Source organism: Lithobates pipiens, unplaced genomic scaffold, assembly GCF_037356315.1.
Source record: "Lithobates pipiens isolate NorthernLeopardFrog02 unplaced genomic scaffold, aLitPip1_a1.2 Scaffold_16, whole genome shotgun sequence".
Lineage (NCBI taxonomy): Eukaryota > Metazoa > Chordata > Amphibia > Anura > Ranidae > Lithobates > Lithobates pipiens.
Window position 1 is genome coordinate 402,922,535 of NW_027507748.1, and position 18,562 is coordinate 402,941,096.

The 18,562-nt window shown below is 45.1% G+C and overlaps 1 protein-coding gene across 3 annotated transcripts in view; it reads right to left on the bottom strand.

Moving 5' to 3' along the window:
- The window catches only part of ZZEF1 (zinc finger ZZ-type and EF-hand domain containing 1), a 424,884-nt gene that overhangs the window by 259,950 nt on the left and 146,372 nt on the right, over positions 1 to 18,562 (bottom strand). For all 3 annotated transcript variants that reach the window (XM_077482353.1, XM_077482352.1, XM_077482354.1), the window contains one exon: positions 4,494 to 4,608. In XM_077482353.1, coding sequence (XP_077338479.1) covers positions 4,494 to 4,608 — 115 coding nt within the window. The remainder of the gene's footprint in view (positions 1 to 4,493; positions 4,609 to 18,562) is intronic.

Here is an 18,562-nt window from a genome sequence, read left to right on the forward strand (position 1 = left end):
GATGAAGAGACCATTCCCCCAGGAATAACTGCTGGCGACTTAAGTAGTCCACCTGCCAATTCTCTACTCCCGGAATGAAAACTGCCGATAGGCATGGGACATTCTCTTCTGCCCAAGTTAGAATCTGGTTCACCTCTCTCTGAGCTGAGAGACTTTTGGTGCCCCCTTGGTGATTGATATATGCCACTGCTGTGGCATTTTCGCATTGGATCCTGACAGGACAATTCTTTAACCAGGAGGTCCAGGCCTGAATCTCTAAGATGTTGATGGGCAAGGCTATTTTGCTTCTTGACCATTGTCCTTGGACAGTCTTCTCTAGTACTGCTCCCCAGCCTGAAAGGCTGGCCATCAGTCGTTACTACTTTCCAGATAATTGGTCTGAAGGGATTTCCCTTCAGCAGGTTCCAAGATAGTAATCACCGACTGAGGATTTGGGACAGCCGCATTGGCAAGTCAACGCTTGAATCGTCTTGTTCCAAGCAGACAGGATACTGTTTTGAAACAGTCTCCAATGGAATTGGGCATAGGGAACTGCTTCCAACGAAGCTACCATCTTTCCTAACAACCTCATGCAATGGCGAATTGAAGGATTTCTTTTTGACCTGATCATCCTCACTAGCTCCTGTATGGAGCTGATCTTTGCGAGAGGCAAGAACACCCTTTTCTGGGCTGTGTCTATGATCGGGCCCAGATACTCCAGCCTCTTTAGTGGCTTAAGGAGGACTTCTTTAGGCTGAGAATCCAACCCAGACTTTCCAGGTAACTGCTTGTAATGGTTACACCTTGCTTCAAGCGAGCCACTGACTGGTCTATCAACAACAGATCATCTAAATAAGCCAAAACAGTTATTCCCTGTGCCCTTAACCTGACTAGAGGTGGGGCTAGTACTTTTGTGAATACCCGAGGTGCTGTAGCAAGCCTGAAGGGCAAGGCTACAAACTGAAAGTGCTTCTGTTCTACTTCAAACCGCAGAAACCTCTGGTGAGGAGGGAATATAGCGACGTAGATATGCATCTCTGATGTAGATGGATGCCAGAAGTTCTCCTCCTTGCTTGATTGACTGCATGCGAAAGGAGCAGATGTTCAGGAACTGGTTTAGATTCCATAGATCTAGAATTGGTCCGATATCCCCATTTGGCTTCGGCACCGTAAATAGGTTTGAGTAATACCCCAAACCTTGCTCTTGTTTGGGAATCTGTATGACCACTCCTTGAGCCAATAATAAGTCTAATGCTTGCAACAGGGATTGTCTTTTCCCTGGATCTTTGGGAATGTTTGATCTCAGAAAACGAGACAGTGGGAATTCCCGAAATTATGGCTTGTATTCTACGGACACTGTGGAGAGAGTCCATCTGTCCTGAATTTCCTCCTTCCAGATTTTTGCGTACCCCAGAAGTCTTCCCCCCACCTTGATGAGGGGAGATACCTCTTCATGATGAGGCTTTAGTATTCTACCGTGCATATCTGCAGCCCCAGGTCTTCTTTTGTGCCTGGGTTTGACCCTGGGATCTTCCTGTAGAGTCTGACGGCGGAGGCCATCTCCACTGCCTACAGTTGGATGCCCCTGGTGCGGAGGAAACAGTCCATTTAAACACTTATATTTCCTTTTGACTGGCAAGAGTACTCTTTTAACACTAGAAATAGTTTGAATGTATTTATCCAAACTATCACCAAATACTCGTTTTCCCTTAAAGGGAAAACTAGTTAGAAAGTTCTTACAAGGCGTTTCAGCTGACCAACCCTTTAACCAAAGGGTCCTTCACATGTGTACCAATACAAGCGTGAGGCCCGGTGAAAAGAATCCTTCATAGCATCTAGGGCAAAGCATAATGCCTTTGATAGCTCGGCCAACTCATGGGCCTGTTGTGCAGCAAACTCGTTAACAGCATCTGTGAACTGATCCTTAAAGGCCTGACAGATGCCTATAGCTGCAATTGCAGGCCGAGTTACGGTCCCAGCTAAAGAAAAAGAGGATTTTAACAGACCTTCCATCTTCTTATCTGTTGGATCCTTAAGCATATGTGCATTTGTCCACTGGACAAGTTAAACTATTATTTACATTGGAAATCGCAGCGTCAACTGCTGGAACTTTCCCCCCATAGGATAGAGAGTTGAGAATCTCTTTGGAGGGGAAAAATGCTTATCCGGATGATCCCATTCGGTATAAATAAGCTTTTCTAGTAATGTGTGGACAGGAAATGCATGCAAAGGCTGTAAAGGTTTCAAGGAACCCAAGGAGGAGACCAGACCTTCAGCTAACTGTTAGGGGTAGCATGAAAGCGGAGCGGACCATCTTTGTAAGGCTCTGTACTTCAAATTGTGAAGCTGAAACATCAAGTACGGTTTCCTCTGCAGAGGAATAATCAGCTTTTTTTTCTTCCCGATCTGTCAGCAGATTTATAGTCTATAAAACCACAGAGGCACAGGGAGCTTCCCAATGTTACTAGGCAGAAGTGTTGGGTTGTAATCAAACCATGCAGCTATAGGCCATGGTTTGGGGAAAAAAAACTGCTAAGCAGTTGCTTCAACCATTCAGCCACTGCGTCGCCCATATAGAAGTTTATATACATCTCTGTATTAGTATCTGTATCTTTACCAAACCCTCAAGATTTCTATTAAGAACACCCTCTGCCACTGGGACCACACATGCTCTGAGACAGAGCTGCTCTAAGACATCGTACATAGGTAGTGTAAATTACTCTCTCTAGAGGAGACATTTTTAAGGCATATAAATATTGAAGGAAAAAGCATAGCTTCTTCCCTTACCTTGTCCTTGCTGCAGGATACTGCTGATTTAACACAGATCCAAATTTCACCCATCGCAGCGGGCAGCGTAGTTAAACCTTCAAAGACTGGGGCACTTTTAATAGGGGTCTGCTCCTTTGGAACTGTATAGAACCCCTCAGAACAACTTTAGGTAATGTAGCAAGACCAAAAAAAGTCCTGGTTCCTAGGGTCCAGCTCTCAGAGGGAAGCTTGCAGACAAAACCTTGTTCTTGAATCGAGGTCCAGGTACCATCCTATGGCCTCAGTGGCGAGGATGGATCCGGCTCTGGAGGTCTTTTAAATCCATCATGGATCCCTCCAGGAGCTCCTTAGAGCATATCTTCACTCGTGACCAACACCTTAGACAATGGCGAAAAAACTGAGGTACTCCTGGGAGGAGGGGTTATATAGTGTAGTCAACTTCCTGTATTGGTTATACCAGTGTCAAATACTTGAGGCTCTGTGTCCTATGATGTACGATAAAAAAAGTGTACTGCTTTGCTACAGCATTACCAAGCTGTATTTTCTGATTTCTATTGATCCACTTGTCAAAAGCTACCAGCACCAGGAATTCTCATACACAAAAGCGCAGGGTAGCTTTGGCATGGGCGCATTGAGGGAGGAGTAATCGCGCGCTCTGCATGCGACATGCGAGCAAGGAGAAGTCCTGTGACGTCATGCCTCCCAATCTCCGACATTGAGACCGTCCACCCATATCCAATGTTGACAGGGTTCATACAGGCGCAGGGAACAATTTGGAGATGTGGGCACATTACTATGGTACTTTTGTTTTATATTACATGCCCTGTGGGCTTACAACCACTTTAAACATCAAGACCGTTTTTAAATTAGGAGTTGTTTAAAATAAGGTTTTATACCTACTGTAAAATCATTTTAAAAAATACATCAGGGAAAACCCATTATGGTGGAAGGCTTATTCCCTATGGGGCAAAACACCAATCAAATGAAAACAAAATCTCACTCCCGTGAGAACCCTAAATGGTTCAAATCGTAGACAGTTCAGCCGGGACAGGCCGACATTCGAACCATGTATGGGCAGGCTGAATGTACACAAGTTGATCGATCGATCAACTTGGGTACAACCAGCCCGTCAGATTTTACATGCGATGGCCACTGTAGCCGCAAGCATTAATCACTGCGTTCTCCTGGCAGGGACAGCTTCCCCCACCCGGAGAACACAAATGCTTTCTGGGAGAGATGGGCTCCCCATCGTTGATGGGGATATCAAGTGATTTTCGAAATCGCTCCATCTATGGCCGGCTTAAGTAGAAGACATGTTAAGGATCTTTCAAGATCAAGCTTTCTCTGCCACTTAGAAAGGAAGAGTACCTGTGGCCTCTACACTGGCAGTATGTACCAGTCAGCATGTTCAGAACATCAGCTGCAAAAGTAAAGTGAAGTCACAATTCTGATGGAGATTTTTCGATGTGTACTAAACCAGTAGTGAATAAATTATCAATATGACAGCCCATGAGCTGCAACACTAAAAGTAGGTCAGCAAGGGTGGCTCTCATATTTCTAACACTATATAATCATCTGTCAAGGGAATATAAAATAAAGAAATAAAAGAATCAATATAGACCACCAAGTTGTCAGATCATGCTTTTAGAGCTGAAAGTCATGTAAAGCCCATTTTTAATGCACACCCAAACTCATTATTATCCCCACAACTCAATGTTATTAAGTGACAGCTATGGAATATGTACCTCTCTAACGGCCATTGCCAGAAGCTTCTCCATGACTGAGAGAACTTGGCCAATTTCAAAATCAGTGGGAATGTCTGCATCCGGTAGAAATAAAAGTCCACTTGGATCCTGTTCACTAAAAGAAGAGAAATGAAATGCTTCAGTTACAAATACATAAATTTATAATTTGTTTTAAACAAGCATTGGAAACTCAAACACTGAATTTATGTAACTTACAATTAAAATTATAATACAAGTAAATTCATTGTTTCATTGTTAACTTCATGAGGAAAAAAGTGTGGAATATCAACATTCAGAAGTCTTCTCTAGAATGGGTCAAATATAAAAAAACACAGGGGATTACCTGTGTATTACATTTGGCTTACAAATCTTATCCCTATTAGGAGCTACACACAGGCCAAGATCAAAGCGTTTGTTAACCCACAAATGGATTCTGCTCCTTTAAAGCATATGACACAGTGCTTGTGCCATGTCATTAGGTCCCCTGTATCACCTAAAAAAAAAAACTGGCTGATCCTGCCAGTTTCTGCCCTCCTCTATGTAAACTGACCACGCTGTACCATGGCTCCTGAGTCCCGACACTGGTCAGGTTATGTGCCTCCATCATCCGCAGCCCTGCTCCGTGTCTCCTCTATGCTCCTGTGTCCTCCTCTCTCTGCCTGTCAGCTAGTGACGGTGCCGCCCCCTCCGCTCCTGCTGCTTGCATAACACTAACCTGTATACACCATCAGCACTCTCTCCTATTGCAGCCTCCACCTCTGTGTGTAATGTATAAAAATAAATGCAAAATCCTAATTTCAGAGCCGAGATCGCGATCACATGACCACTTGAATCTCTGCCCCTCCTGCTACATCTGTCAGAGGAGGAAAGGAGAAAATCGGCCAGTCATGTGATCGCGATCTTGGCTCTGAAATTAGGTGTTTGCAGCATTTTTTTATTTTTATAAATCACACACACAGAGGGGGACACTGCAATAGGAGGCAGTGCTGATGGTGAAAACAGGTTAGAGTGGCTTAATAACCACTTTAAAAGATAAAGGATTAGGAGTTTAAAAAAAAAAAAAAAAACCCTCATTTGTAAACCTTTTCTGCACTGGCCACAGTGTTCATATTAATGCACCCAGCAATTTAAGGTTTTGCCTCGGAAAAGTAGAAAATGCTTACCCTGTGCATGCCGTAACTCATCTAAGCAATACTGATGTCCATTAGCAAATGCTGGGGCTTTCTGTGCTTGAAAGACTACACATGTGCTGCCAATACATTTACAATCAGATTAGTCTATGGAGGAAAATTATTATACTGAAGAATACTGTTCTTACAGTGGTGCTACAATCTGGAGTTTGAGGATTTTAAAGTGAATCTGCAGTGCTTGTTTTAAGACATTATTTACTTAAAGGGGTTGTAAAGTGAATTTTTTTTTTTAAATAACATACATGTTATACTTACCTCCACTGTGCAGCTCGTTTTGCACAGAGTGGCCCCGAACCTGCTTTTCTGGGGTCCCTTGAATAAACTCAATTTTAGTCATACATTTAGGGCAAAATTTATTCAGCCACATGTCTTTAGTAAAAGAAATGTCGATAAGCATATATTTATTGGTTTGCGCAAAATATATAGCATCTACAAACTAGAGTACATTTTCTGGAATTTACACAGCTTTTAATTTATGACTGCCTTATCTCCTTTCTTGAGGTGCTAAAATGACAGGGCAGTACAACCCCCCCCCCCCCCCCCCCCAATGACGCCATTTTGGAAAGTAGACACCCCAAGGAAATTGCTGAGGGGCATGTTGAGCCCATTGAATATTTTTTTTTGTCCCAAGTGATTGAATAATGACACAAAAAAAAAAAGTTTACAAAAGTTGTCACTAAATATATGCACCCCAAAATATATTCTGCTGCTTCTCCTGAGTACGGGGATACCACATATGTGGGACTTTTTGGGAGTCTAGCTGCATACGGCACCCCAAAAACCAATCACTGCCTTCAGGGTTTCTAAGGGTGCAAATTTTGATTTCACTTCTCACTACCTATCACAGTTTCGAAGGCCATAAAATGCCAAAATAGCACAAACCCCCCCCCCCCCCAAATGACCCCATTTTGGAAAGTAGACACCCCAAGCTATTTACTGAGAGGCATGTTGAGTCCATGAAATATTTTATATTTTGCCACAAGTTGCAGGAATATTAAAATTTTTTTTTTTTTTTGCACAAAGTTGTCACTAAATGATATATTGCTCACACATGCTATGGGCATAAGTCAAATTACACCCCAAAATAAATTCTGCTGCTTCTCCCGAGTACGGGGATACCACATGTGGGGGACTTTTTGGGAGCCTAGCCACGTACGGGACCCCGAAAACCAAGCACTGCCTTCCGGATTTAAATATAAAAAACGCTACCAAAAAAAAAAAACTGTTAGCGATCGCAGGGATCAGGCCTGACTCTGCGAACGCTGCAGTTATGTGTTTAGTGTTTTGTAAGTGACAGTGATCGATCGATACTGCACTTGGGTGGGCTGGGCGGAGGGGCAAAACGCAGGTGCTAGCAGGTATCTGGGCTGATCCTGCTAACAATGCGTTTTTTTGGAACCCTAAACTGCTGGGGACGCTAGTATAGATCTGATCAGAACAGATATTGATCTGTTCAGATACTATACCACCACGGGAGGTTTATGCTTTGCACGTGGATGTTAGCGGTACTGGCACTAACCTAGCGCTGCCTTGGGCGACTCAGACCCTGACCCTAAAACCTAATTGATATCACCCGCCGGGTGATCAGGGGGTTAAACCTTTATTGGGTAATAAATGGTGGGTGCCCTGATGCTATAAAAAGCAAATTAACCAGAGTCACCCGTAACACTTATACGGTGATCACTGGTGAAAGGGTTAACAAGGGGCAATCAGGGGGTTCAAATTTTTATTAGGTAGTATATGGGGGTCCCTGGCGCTATATAAAAACCAGACGGAGAACCTAAATAACTAACTGGCTAACCAGCATCACCAGTGACACTTATACTGTGATCGCTGGTGAAAGGGTTAACTAGGGGCAATCAGGGGGTTAAAACCATTATTGGGTAGTATTATCAGGGTACCTAGCGCTATAAGAACCTGGCAGTGAACCTAAAAAAAGAACTAGCTACCTAGCGGCATCAGTGACACGAATGCAGCGATCAGAAAAACGATCGCTTAGTGACACTGGCAAAAGGGGGTGAAAGGGTTAACTAGGGGCAATCAGGGGGTTAAAACCATTATTGGGTAGTATATCGGGGTACCTAGCGCTATAAAAACCTGGCGGTGAACCTAAAAAAATAACTAGCTACCTAGCGACACTAATGCAGCGATCAGAAAAACGATCGCTTAGTGACACTGGGAAAAGGGGGTGAAAGGGTTAACTCTAGGGGCAATCAGGGGGTTAAACCTTTATTGGGGGGTGGTAGGGGGCTACCCTGGACCTAACACTAACTGCCTTGACACTTTTTACTGTCACAACTGACACTGAATGCAGTGATCAGTAAATAAATGATCACTGCAATCAGTGACACTGTGACTGAGAGGGGGAGGGGGGGGGGGCGGGGGTTTGTGTGCCTACATGTCAGTGTAGTGTTTGGTGCACTTGCTTTCAGTGTTCTCCTCGTAGTCCGGTCAAAAAGACTGCCCCGAGGAGAATGACATCACTTCCTCCCTGCCTGTGTTTACTATACACAGCGGGAGGAAGCTTCTCATTCGCCAGGAGTGATCGAGAGGGGGTGGCCAGAAATCAACGTCCATCCCCTCATCCCGGATCGCTCCTGAAGTGAAACGGACCGCCGCATCCAGCGGGAGGGGGTCCGATCGGACCCCCCACCCACTGGAAGGCAAGCACGTACATGTAGGTGCTTCTGCCTGTACATGCCATTCTGATGACGTACATTGGCATGCGGCGGTCCTTAAGTGGTTAATGCATAGAATGCATTAAGGTGAAAAAACATTTACCTTTACAATCCCTTTAACCTCCCTGGCGGTACGGTATGATTATTTTGGATTTTAGGTGCTGAAAGCAGTACCATTATTTTGCATGGGAATTTGCCGTTTTATATTGTAGGCCTGCAATTCTTAGGAATAACTGAGATCTGTTCAATTTATACAGGGATCAATGCATTTGACAAAGTGTCACTTAGGGTAAAATTTGTCCCCAACAATGTCGCAATTCTGCTAAAAATTGTTGATTGCCACCATTACTAGTTTACAAAATATGCCATAAATCTAACCCATAATTTGTAGACGCGATACCTTTTTTGTGCAAATCAATAAACGCCTATTGGGATTTTTTTTTTACCAAAAATATGTAGCAGAATACATATTGACCTAATCTGATGAAGAAATTAGATGTTTACTTTTTTTATTGGGAATGTTTTATAGCATAAAGTAAGGAATATTGTTTTAAAATTGCTGCTCTTTTTTTGTTTATAGCGCAAAAAATAAAAACCGCAGAGGTGACCAAACACCACCAAAAGAAAGCTCCATTTGTGGGGAAAAAAAGGACATCAATTTTATTTTGGTACAGTATCGCACAAGGGAGCAGTTGTCAGTTAAAACAACACAGCGCTATAATTTAATTTAACACGTATAATTTAGTTAATATGTAAAGTTTAAAAAAAAGGCAGTTTATTTCCCAACTATCTCCTTGCAGTGGTAAATATAAAGAACTATATGGTTAGGGAGCAAAATCTCTGCTGAGAATAACAGTCAGAAGAGATATACTGTATATACTACTAGATGAGATATACGGTATATACTATAATGCCACGTACACACGATCAGAATTACGGCCAGAGGCATATAAATACAATGCCTTCCTTAACCACTTCCCGACCAGCGCACGACGATGTACGTCGACAGAATGGCACGGGCAGGCATATTGGCGTACATGTACGTCCAATATTCGATGCCGCCCTGCCATCGGGAGCGTGCCGGCGGCGGCGCGCTCCCGCGCTGGTCGGGACCCCCGTGAGTCCGGTCGCAGGACCCGCGGACTCGATCGCCGCGGGCATCCCCGCGATCGTCTCACGGAGCGGCCGAATGGAGGAAATGCTGTATAAACAACATTTTTCCATTCTGCCTAGCAACTAGTGACGCTTATCTCTGCTCCATGTGATTGGAGCAGAGATCAGTGTACACTAAATGAAAGCCCAACCCCCCCACAGTTAGTAACACACCCCTAGGAACACTTAACCCCTACACTGCCACCCACTGGTTAACCCTTTCACTGCCAGTGTCATTTACACAGGAATCACTGCATTTATATAGCAGTGATTACTGTATAAATGACAATGGTCCCAAAAATGTGTCAAAAATGTCCGATGGGTCCCCGACAATGTCGCAGTCACAATAAAAATCGCAGATCGCCGCCATTACTAGTAAAAAAAAAAATAATAAAAAATTATTAATAAAAATGCTTTAAAACTATCCCTATTTTGTAAACGCTATAACTTTTGCGCAAACCAATCAATAATCGCTTATTGCGATTTTTTTTACCAAAAATATGTAGAAGAATACGTATTGGCCTAAATTGAGGGAAAAAAATGTTTTTTTATATATTTTTGGGGGATATTTATTATAACAAAAAGTAAAAAATAATGCGTTTTTTTCAAAATTGTCGCTCTATTTTTGTTTATAGCGCAAAAAATAAAAACCGCAGGGGTGATCAAATACCACCAAAAGAAAGCTCTATTTGTGGGAAAAAAAGGACGTCAATTTTGTTTGGGAGCCACGTCGCACGACCGCGCAATTGTCAGTTAAAGCGACGCAGTGCCGAATCGCAAAAAGTGGTCTGGTCTTTGACCAGCAAATTGGTCCGGTCTGAAAGTGGTTAAAAAAAAAATTTAATTTTAAGAACGTTTGTTCGATTTTCGAATCATTAGTGGGGTCAAATCGACGTTCATTTTCAACCACAGTGACAGGAAAATTTAGAAACAATAGAAAACTGCTTGGCCAAAGGAATTTTCAGACAGTATGTGTTTTTTGTTCAGAAATTACATTTTAAAACAGAATGTTAAAAGCAAGTGAAAATTTCAAACATTCTTTCATTCAGCGAACGAACAAAGATTTTTCATATAAATATTCTCATCTGAAAATTGATCCGTGTGGCCAGCATAGGGCTCGGTACACACCTATGCAGTTTGCTTTTGATCTGTTTCTACACTGCTTTTTTGCTGTGCGTTAAGTACAGTATAGAGTTCCCTAATAGCAAGGTAAAGAAAACTTCTGCCTTTAGAACCACTCACTTCCTGCCCAGGACTACATGTGCCTTGAGGCATTGCTCCTCATACATTCACAAGTTCTCAGGCACTTACTGACATGTATGCATGATGTACTGAGCTGTATGTGTGCTGCACTGTATTTCCTGATATGTAAGCAAATAATTAATTCTGTATGCTGGCCAACTAATCGGCTGGCCAATCAATTATGAATAATTAATTTCATAATCGATTAGTTGTTTCAGCCCTACATTAGATTGATTCATTCTGTTATACTTTTCCATCATGTAAAAGAAAACCTGAGGCTAGCCATACAAATAAACTTCTAACATATTTCTCTAAACACACTAAAAAGAGTGGATGAAAGAATCATCAGCTGCTGGCATTCTTTAGTTGGCAGGACCTGTGGCTGCTGAAAATCCAAACAGTGATTGTATCAGATTGGATACAGTCACTATTCAGCTGACAATTTTCAAAACAGCTCCATCAACCAAAGTCAATTGAAAAATGTGACTTTTGTCAAGCCAGGTAATACAAAAAAATAGGATTTTTATAACATCTTACCTGTAAAATCCTTTTCTTTGAAGTACATCACGGAACACAGAGCCATAGTAATTACTATGTGGGGTTATAGGCCACCTTCATGATGGACACCCCTCCATTTTTGTAGCAAAGCAAAATACGTGTATACCAGAAAGAGGGGAGGGACTTCTGTTACAAGATGTACTTCAAAGAAAAGCATTTTACAGGTAAAAATCCTATTTTCTTAATCGTACATCATGGGACACAGAGCCATAATTACTTTGAGGGATGTCCCAGAGCAAAATCAACTGAGGGGAGGGAGACACAACCAAATAAGGGCAACATGAGACTAGAGGACTTATGCTGCCGCTTGCAGCACACTACACCCAAAGGCGGTATCCTCATGCCTTTTTACATTCATCTGATAAAATCTGGTAAATGTATGGACTGTAGACCAAGTTGAGGCTTTGCAGATTTGAATCATGGACACATGTTGATGCACTCCCACGAAGCACTAGCAGTCCTAGTGGAGTGCACTTTTGATTTGAGAGGGTGGAATCTTCCTCTTTAAACCATAAGACTTAACAGTTACTTGCAGAATCCATTTAGAAATAGTAGATTTCGATGCTGCCTGTCCTTTTTATAGGACCTTCAGGCAACACAACAAAACATCAGTTTTTCAAATCTTAGCAGTCGCCTTCAAGTAGACCTTGGGTGCTCTCACCACATCAAGAAAATTTAGTAATTTCCCTTCCGTAGAACAGAGTTCTGGGAAAAAAACGAAGGTAGAACAATATACTGATTCAGATAAAAACTAGACACTACCTTCGGTATAAAGTTAGGACGAGGATGCAATACTACCTTATTCTTGTGAATAATATATGGCAAATATGGCTCTTTATAAGAGAGAGCAGCCAACTCTGATAACCATATCTTCTGCAAGAAGGGTAACAGAAAATTCGTTTCCTTGTCAAAATGACCAAGGGAATATGCTGTATCGGCTCAAAAAGGCTGTTTCAGCAATGCCGACAGAACTAAATTAAAGTCCCAAGGGTTCAGGGGTGACTTAACTGGAGGATTAAGCCGCAATACTCCCTTAAGCTACAAACCAAAGAATGCAAAGCAAGTGGTTGTTGAAATCATACCGATAAGGCCAAAACCTGGCCTTAGTTCGCAAGGCCAGGTTAATTTCTAACCCCATCTACAGAAGTCAAAAATTTTACCTATGACATACTTCATGGGGTGCCAACCCCTGGATTCACACCAGGAGACATATGCTTTCCAGAATCTAGAATTTATGATTCTGGAAGCCAGCTTCTCTGCATTAACCAAGGCAAATACCACCAGACCTGACAGCCCACACTTCTTCAGAATGTGGGTCTCAGTAGCCAAGCCTTTAAATTTAGTGTTTGAAAGGTAGGATGTAATACCAGACCTTTCGAGAGAAGGTCTGGACGTGGTGGTAGGGTCCATGAGTCCCCTACCGCCATTTTTATGATCTTTGCATACCAAGATGATCTGGGCCACAAGAATCACTGATTTCCCTTCCTGCTTGATCCTGAGAAGCAGAATAGGGGGAAATGCATAAAATCAGCGAAAACAGATTGCCCCGGGAATACTAAGGCGTCTGTTCTGAATGCTAGCGGATCCCTTGTTCTTGGCACAGAGTTGATTCTCTTGTTGAATCTGGACGCAAACAGATCTACATCTGGGATTCCCCATCTTCAGCGCAGCGAAGGGAACATTCTCCCGGGAACAACTGCTGGCGACGCAAGTAGTCCGCCTGCCAATTTTCTATTCTCGGAATGAAGACTCCCAATGGGCAAGGTACATTGTTATCTGCCCCAGTTAAGATATGATTCACCTCTCTCTGGGCCGCACGACTTCTCGTGCCCCCTTGGTGATTGATATAGGCCACTGCTGTGGCACTGTCGGATTGGATCCTGACAGGATAATTCTGTAACCTGAACGTTGAGGCCCTCAGGGCCAAGCCTGCCCGGATCTCTAGAATGTTGATGGGCAAGGTCATTGTTACCATCTTCCAGGTAACTGGTAGGAAAGATTTTCCTTTTTGCAGATTCTTGGTCATCAACCAACTGAGGCTTTGGCGCACCCTGGAGACAGATACATTGGGAAATCTAGCGCTTGGTTCTACTTGTTCCAAGCCGATAAGATACTGTTTTGCAGCAGCATCAAAAGAAACGGAGCATAAAGAATGGCCTCAAATGAAGCCACAATCTTTCCCACCAACCTCATGCAAAATCGTATAGAAGGATTCTTCTTTGCCTTGACCACCTGAATCAGTTCCTTTATGGCCCTGATCTTTGCCTGGGGCAAGAATACCCTTCTCTGGGCTGTATCAATCAGACCCAGGTATTCTAATCTCCTTGATAGTTTAAGGAAGATTTCTCTAGGTTGAGAATCCAACCAGGTAGTCGACTGTGGATAATACTTTGGTCTAAGCGGGCTACCGACTGGTCTATCAAGAGCAGATCATCTAGGTAAGCTATAATAGTCATACCTTGGGGCCCTTAATCCGGCTACAGGAAGGGCCAGGACCTTTGTAAATACTGGAGGTGCAGTAGCTAGACCGAAAGGCAGAGCTACAAACTGAAAAGGAAGATTTTCTACCTCGAAACATAGATATTTCTGGTGACCGGGAAATATAGGTACATGGAGGTATGCATCCCTGATGTCTATTGATGCCAGAAGTTCTCTGCCTTGTAGGATGGAGACCACTCCATGCGAAAAGAGTGGATATTCAGAAACCAGTTTAGATCTTTGAGATCTAGAATGGGTCTGACATACGCATTTGGTTTTGGTACTGTGAAAACGTTTAAATAAAACCCCAATCCCTGCTCTTGCATGGGAACCACTAAGATCAATTTTGAGACAAAAGATGGTCCAATGCTTGAAAGAGACTTCTTTACCTCTGGAATCGAGAAAACGAGGAGACAGGGATTTTTGGAACTGAAGTTTGTACCCTACAGTTATTGAGGTCACCCATTTGCAGCCTACAGCACCTGGTGTTCCCAGGTTGTCCCATATCTAGGTACAGACCAGAACTGACCCGACCCTGCTTAGCCTCAGATCATACGAGATCGGGTGCCTTCAGGGTGATGTGGCTGTAGTCTCCCGACACTCTTCCTACCAGACCGATGAGAACTGCAGAAGTCTTTCCACTACTTAAGTGAGCAGGGGTGCCCCCGTATAAGGAGGCTCCAGGGGTGGGTGCTGTGTCGGTCGGTGAATTACAGAGAAAAGGATTTTACGGCGAGTATAAAAATCCTATTTTCTCTTATATTCACTGACCTAAACAGCTCCTCTCTAACTAAATGGGACGTCCCCAAGCAGTGCCAAACGAGGGGTGGGAAAAACAGCATAAAAAACACCACCATATAACCGGGTATCCTCAACCGGAGTGAACCCCAAGACCGCAACATTGTGGAAGTAATGCAACCGTGCAACAAAATAGTACTGGGTTTTTATCGAAAAACCAGAAAAAAATCTCAATTGCATATACAGAATTGCAACTACACAGCCGCCTGTAAAACTTTGCCGGACAAAACAGGCATCAGCCGATGCACTGATGTCTACCTTGTAGAACTTGGTAAACGTATGGACAGACGACCAGGTCGCCGTCTTACACACCTGAGCGACAGACGCTTGGTGTCGGAAGGCCCAAGATGTTCCGATTGCTCTTGTAGAGTTGGCAGTGACTGGAAAGGGGGGCACCTGCCCCTTCAAGGCGTAGGCTTGGACTACAATCTGTCTGATCCACCTGGAAATGGTGGCATACGAGACCGCCATACCCTTCTTTGGACTAGCCACCGAAAACAACCAGCGAGTCTAACTTCCGAAAGGGAGCCGTGGCAGACAAGTACACCTTCAGAGCCCTAACCACATCGAGAGCGTAAAGGGACACCTCTTTGGGGTGCTTCGGCTTAGGACACAACAATGGTAATACAATGTCCTCATTGACATGAAAAGCCGAAACCACCTTCGGTAGAAAGGATGGTTGCGGACGCAACACCACCTTATCCCTGTGGATGACCAGATAAGGCGATTTGCATCACAAGGCCACCAATTTCCGAAACCCTCCTGGCCGATGTGATGGCCACTAGAAAGACCACTTTCTAGGAAAGTCAACAGGGGAATCTCCCTGAGGTTTTCAAACAGCAGCTTTTGAAGCGCCAACACCAGGTTCAAATCCCATGGGGGTAATGGCGGACGCACCGGAGGGACTACATGTGGTACTCCTTGAACGAAGGTACTCACTAATGAGTGAGACGCCAGGGGTCGCTGAAAAAAAAAAAAAAAGACAGCCAAGGCTGAAATTTGCCCCTTAATGGTGCTTAACGCCAACTTCTGGTCTACTCCTTGCTGAAGAAACAGCAGGATCCTGGATATAGAAAAAGAGCGCGGATGCCATCCTTTCCCCTCACACATGGAGCTGTAGGCCTTCCTGGTACGATGGTATATCTTCAGTGAAGAAGATTTCCGCGCCCTCAACATAGTTGGAATCACCAAGTCTGACAGACCCCGGGTTGCTCAGCTCCTGGCTCTCAATAGCCATGCCGTTAAAGCCAGCGATGGTAAAGCAGGTTGAAAGATTGGACCTTGATATAGGAGGTACTCTCGCAGTGGCAGTCGCTAGGGAGCGTCTGCCACCAGACACACCAGGTCTGCGTACCAGGGCCACTGAGGCCAATCTGGGGCTACCAGGATTACTGCGTGGCAACAGTTTCAATGGAGAAAAGGCGTAGATGAGCTGGTACTGATCCCACGGATGTCTCGTCTTGGCACCTTCCTATTGAGACGGGAGGCCAATAGATCCACATCTGGCGTGCGCTACTTCAGGCACAGCAGCCTGAATATCTCCGGATGCAATGCCCATTCTCCTGGGTCCAGCATCTGTTGACTCAGATAGTCCGCCTTCCAATTTTCCACCCCTGGGATGTAAATGGCCGCCAGGGCCGGTACGTGTCGCTCTGCCCACCGAAGTATGTGAGCGACCTCCCGAGCAGCGGCTGAGCTTCTTGTTCCCCCTTGGTGATTTATATACACCACAGCCGCAGCGTTGTCTGACTTTACCCTGATCGGATGCCCTTGAAGACTCAACGACCATGTGTGGGGGCACAGCCTGATCGCTCAATTCGAGCAGATTGATCGGCAACTTGGATTCTTCCGTCAACCAGAGGCCCTGAGCCGACTGAATCCCCATCAGCGCCTAGAGGCGATTCAGTTCGCATTGTGCGCTATATAAGTATTTCATTCATTCACCCCAGCCGGATAGGTTGGCGTCCGTTGTGATCACCGTCAATTGGAGAGGTAGGAACGACTTTCCTGACCGAATCACAGGGGATCTCAGCCCCCATAGCAGGGAGTCTGACGGACTGGCTCACCTGGATCGAGCGATCCAGGGACAACGGAGATTTGTCCAATTTCAACAAAATCTTTCTGCAAGACCCTGGTGTGGAACTGGGCATATGGCACGGCCTCGAAGGCGGCCACCATGAGTTCCAGGACTCACATGCAAAAGTGAAGTGACGACCGCTCGCGATTCCACAGTAGTCTTATCGCGGCTCTGAGGGTCTGCACCTTGTCTGAAGGTAGAAAGACTCTCGCTTCCTTGGAGACCAGCAACAAGCCTAGGTACTCCAGACGCTGGGTCGGTACAATTATCGACTTCTTTAGGTTCAATAGCCACCCAAATTCTTGCAAAGTCTGCATGGAGATTGCAACATCCTCCTCCAACTCTGAGGCGGAAGATGCTCTCAGGAGGAGATTGTCTAGATATCCCACGACCGCGATCCCGCGTTGTCGCAGCAACGCCAAAACTGAAGCCAATACCTTGGTAAAGACTCGGGGGGCTGATGCCAGGCCAAATGGTAGAGCCACAAACTAATAGTGGGCTTCCCCTACTGCAAATCGCAGAAACTTTGATGCCACAGACATATGGGTATGTGCAGGTACGCATCCTGGATGTCCAAGGATGCCAGGGAGTCCCCTTGATGGAGTGCAGCGACTACTGAGCGAACTGATTCCATCCTGAACCTCTGCACTTTTACAAAGTGAGTGAGGGCTTTTAAGTCCAAGATTGGATGTACCCCTTCCTTCTTGGGAACCACAAACAGATTTGAGTAGAATCCCTGGAAGCATTCCAATTCCGGAACTGGTACAACCACCCCTCGACTCAGCGAGTCCCTTACGCCCCCAACAGGGCCTCCCAGCGAACCGGGGACATGGGTATGCTGGAGGGGAAGAATCTGTTGTTTGGTGGCCAAGAGAGAAACTATCTTGTAGCCTGTGGAAATCAGATCGCAGACCCATTGGTCGGATAAGCGGGAGGACCACCGGGCTGCAAACTCCCGAAGGCGACCACCCTCCCGAGACATGGGTGGGGGCAAACCTTCACGTGGTAGCACTTTTTGGCGCAGGCTTGCGATGCCAGGGATGCTTTTGTCCATCCGTGGCCATCCTGTTGGGCTGGGGAAGCTTCGCCGAAGCCCCGGTTGGACGAAAAAGCTGTTTGGAGCGGAAAAAGAGGGCCCTTGCCTACGGTGTGGCTCTTTGGGCTTCCTGGCTTGCGGGAGTAGGGTACTCTTACCACCAGTGGCATTTTTTTATAATGTCATCCAATGAGGCTCCAAAGAGTCGGTCGCCAAGGAAGGGAAGATCCGTCAGGGCTTTCTTAGATGCCTGGTCAGCAGACCAGCATTTTAGCCAAATCAGGCGCCTCAGCACCACAGCTGACACCGAAGCCCTGGATAACAGAGGAAGAGTATCCAGGGCCGCGTCACAGACGTACTTAAGGCCTTGCACTAGTTGGTCTGCTAGTTCCACGCAGACAGGAGAAGCCTGTTGCTCTCCCAATTTGCAGTGAAACGTTTTGCCCACTCAGTCAGTGTCTGCGACACCAGTGCGGATGTCAGTACAGGCCGCACGGCTGACCCCACAACCGTAAACAAGGAATGAGCCACCGCCTCGGCCTTCCTGTCCGCGGGATCCTTGAATGTAGGAGTCCCCTCACCCAGGATCCTGGTTTACTTTATTTAACCTGGATACTGGGAGGGTCCACAACCAGAGGAGCCGACCACTTTTTGAGAAGTTTTTCCTCAAAGGGGTAACGCACCGCCATGTTTTTGGGGACCGAAAAGGTCCTTTGCGGCCGACCCCATTGCCTGTAGATGAACTTGTCAAAATAAGTCAAATACGGGAACACCTTAGATGAACGTGCTGGCTTGCAGGACCCAAAGGGGACCGATACATCAGCAGAGGGATCCGCTGGCTCCTGGATCTTCAGGGTATC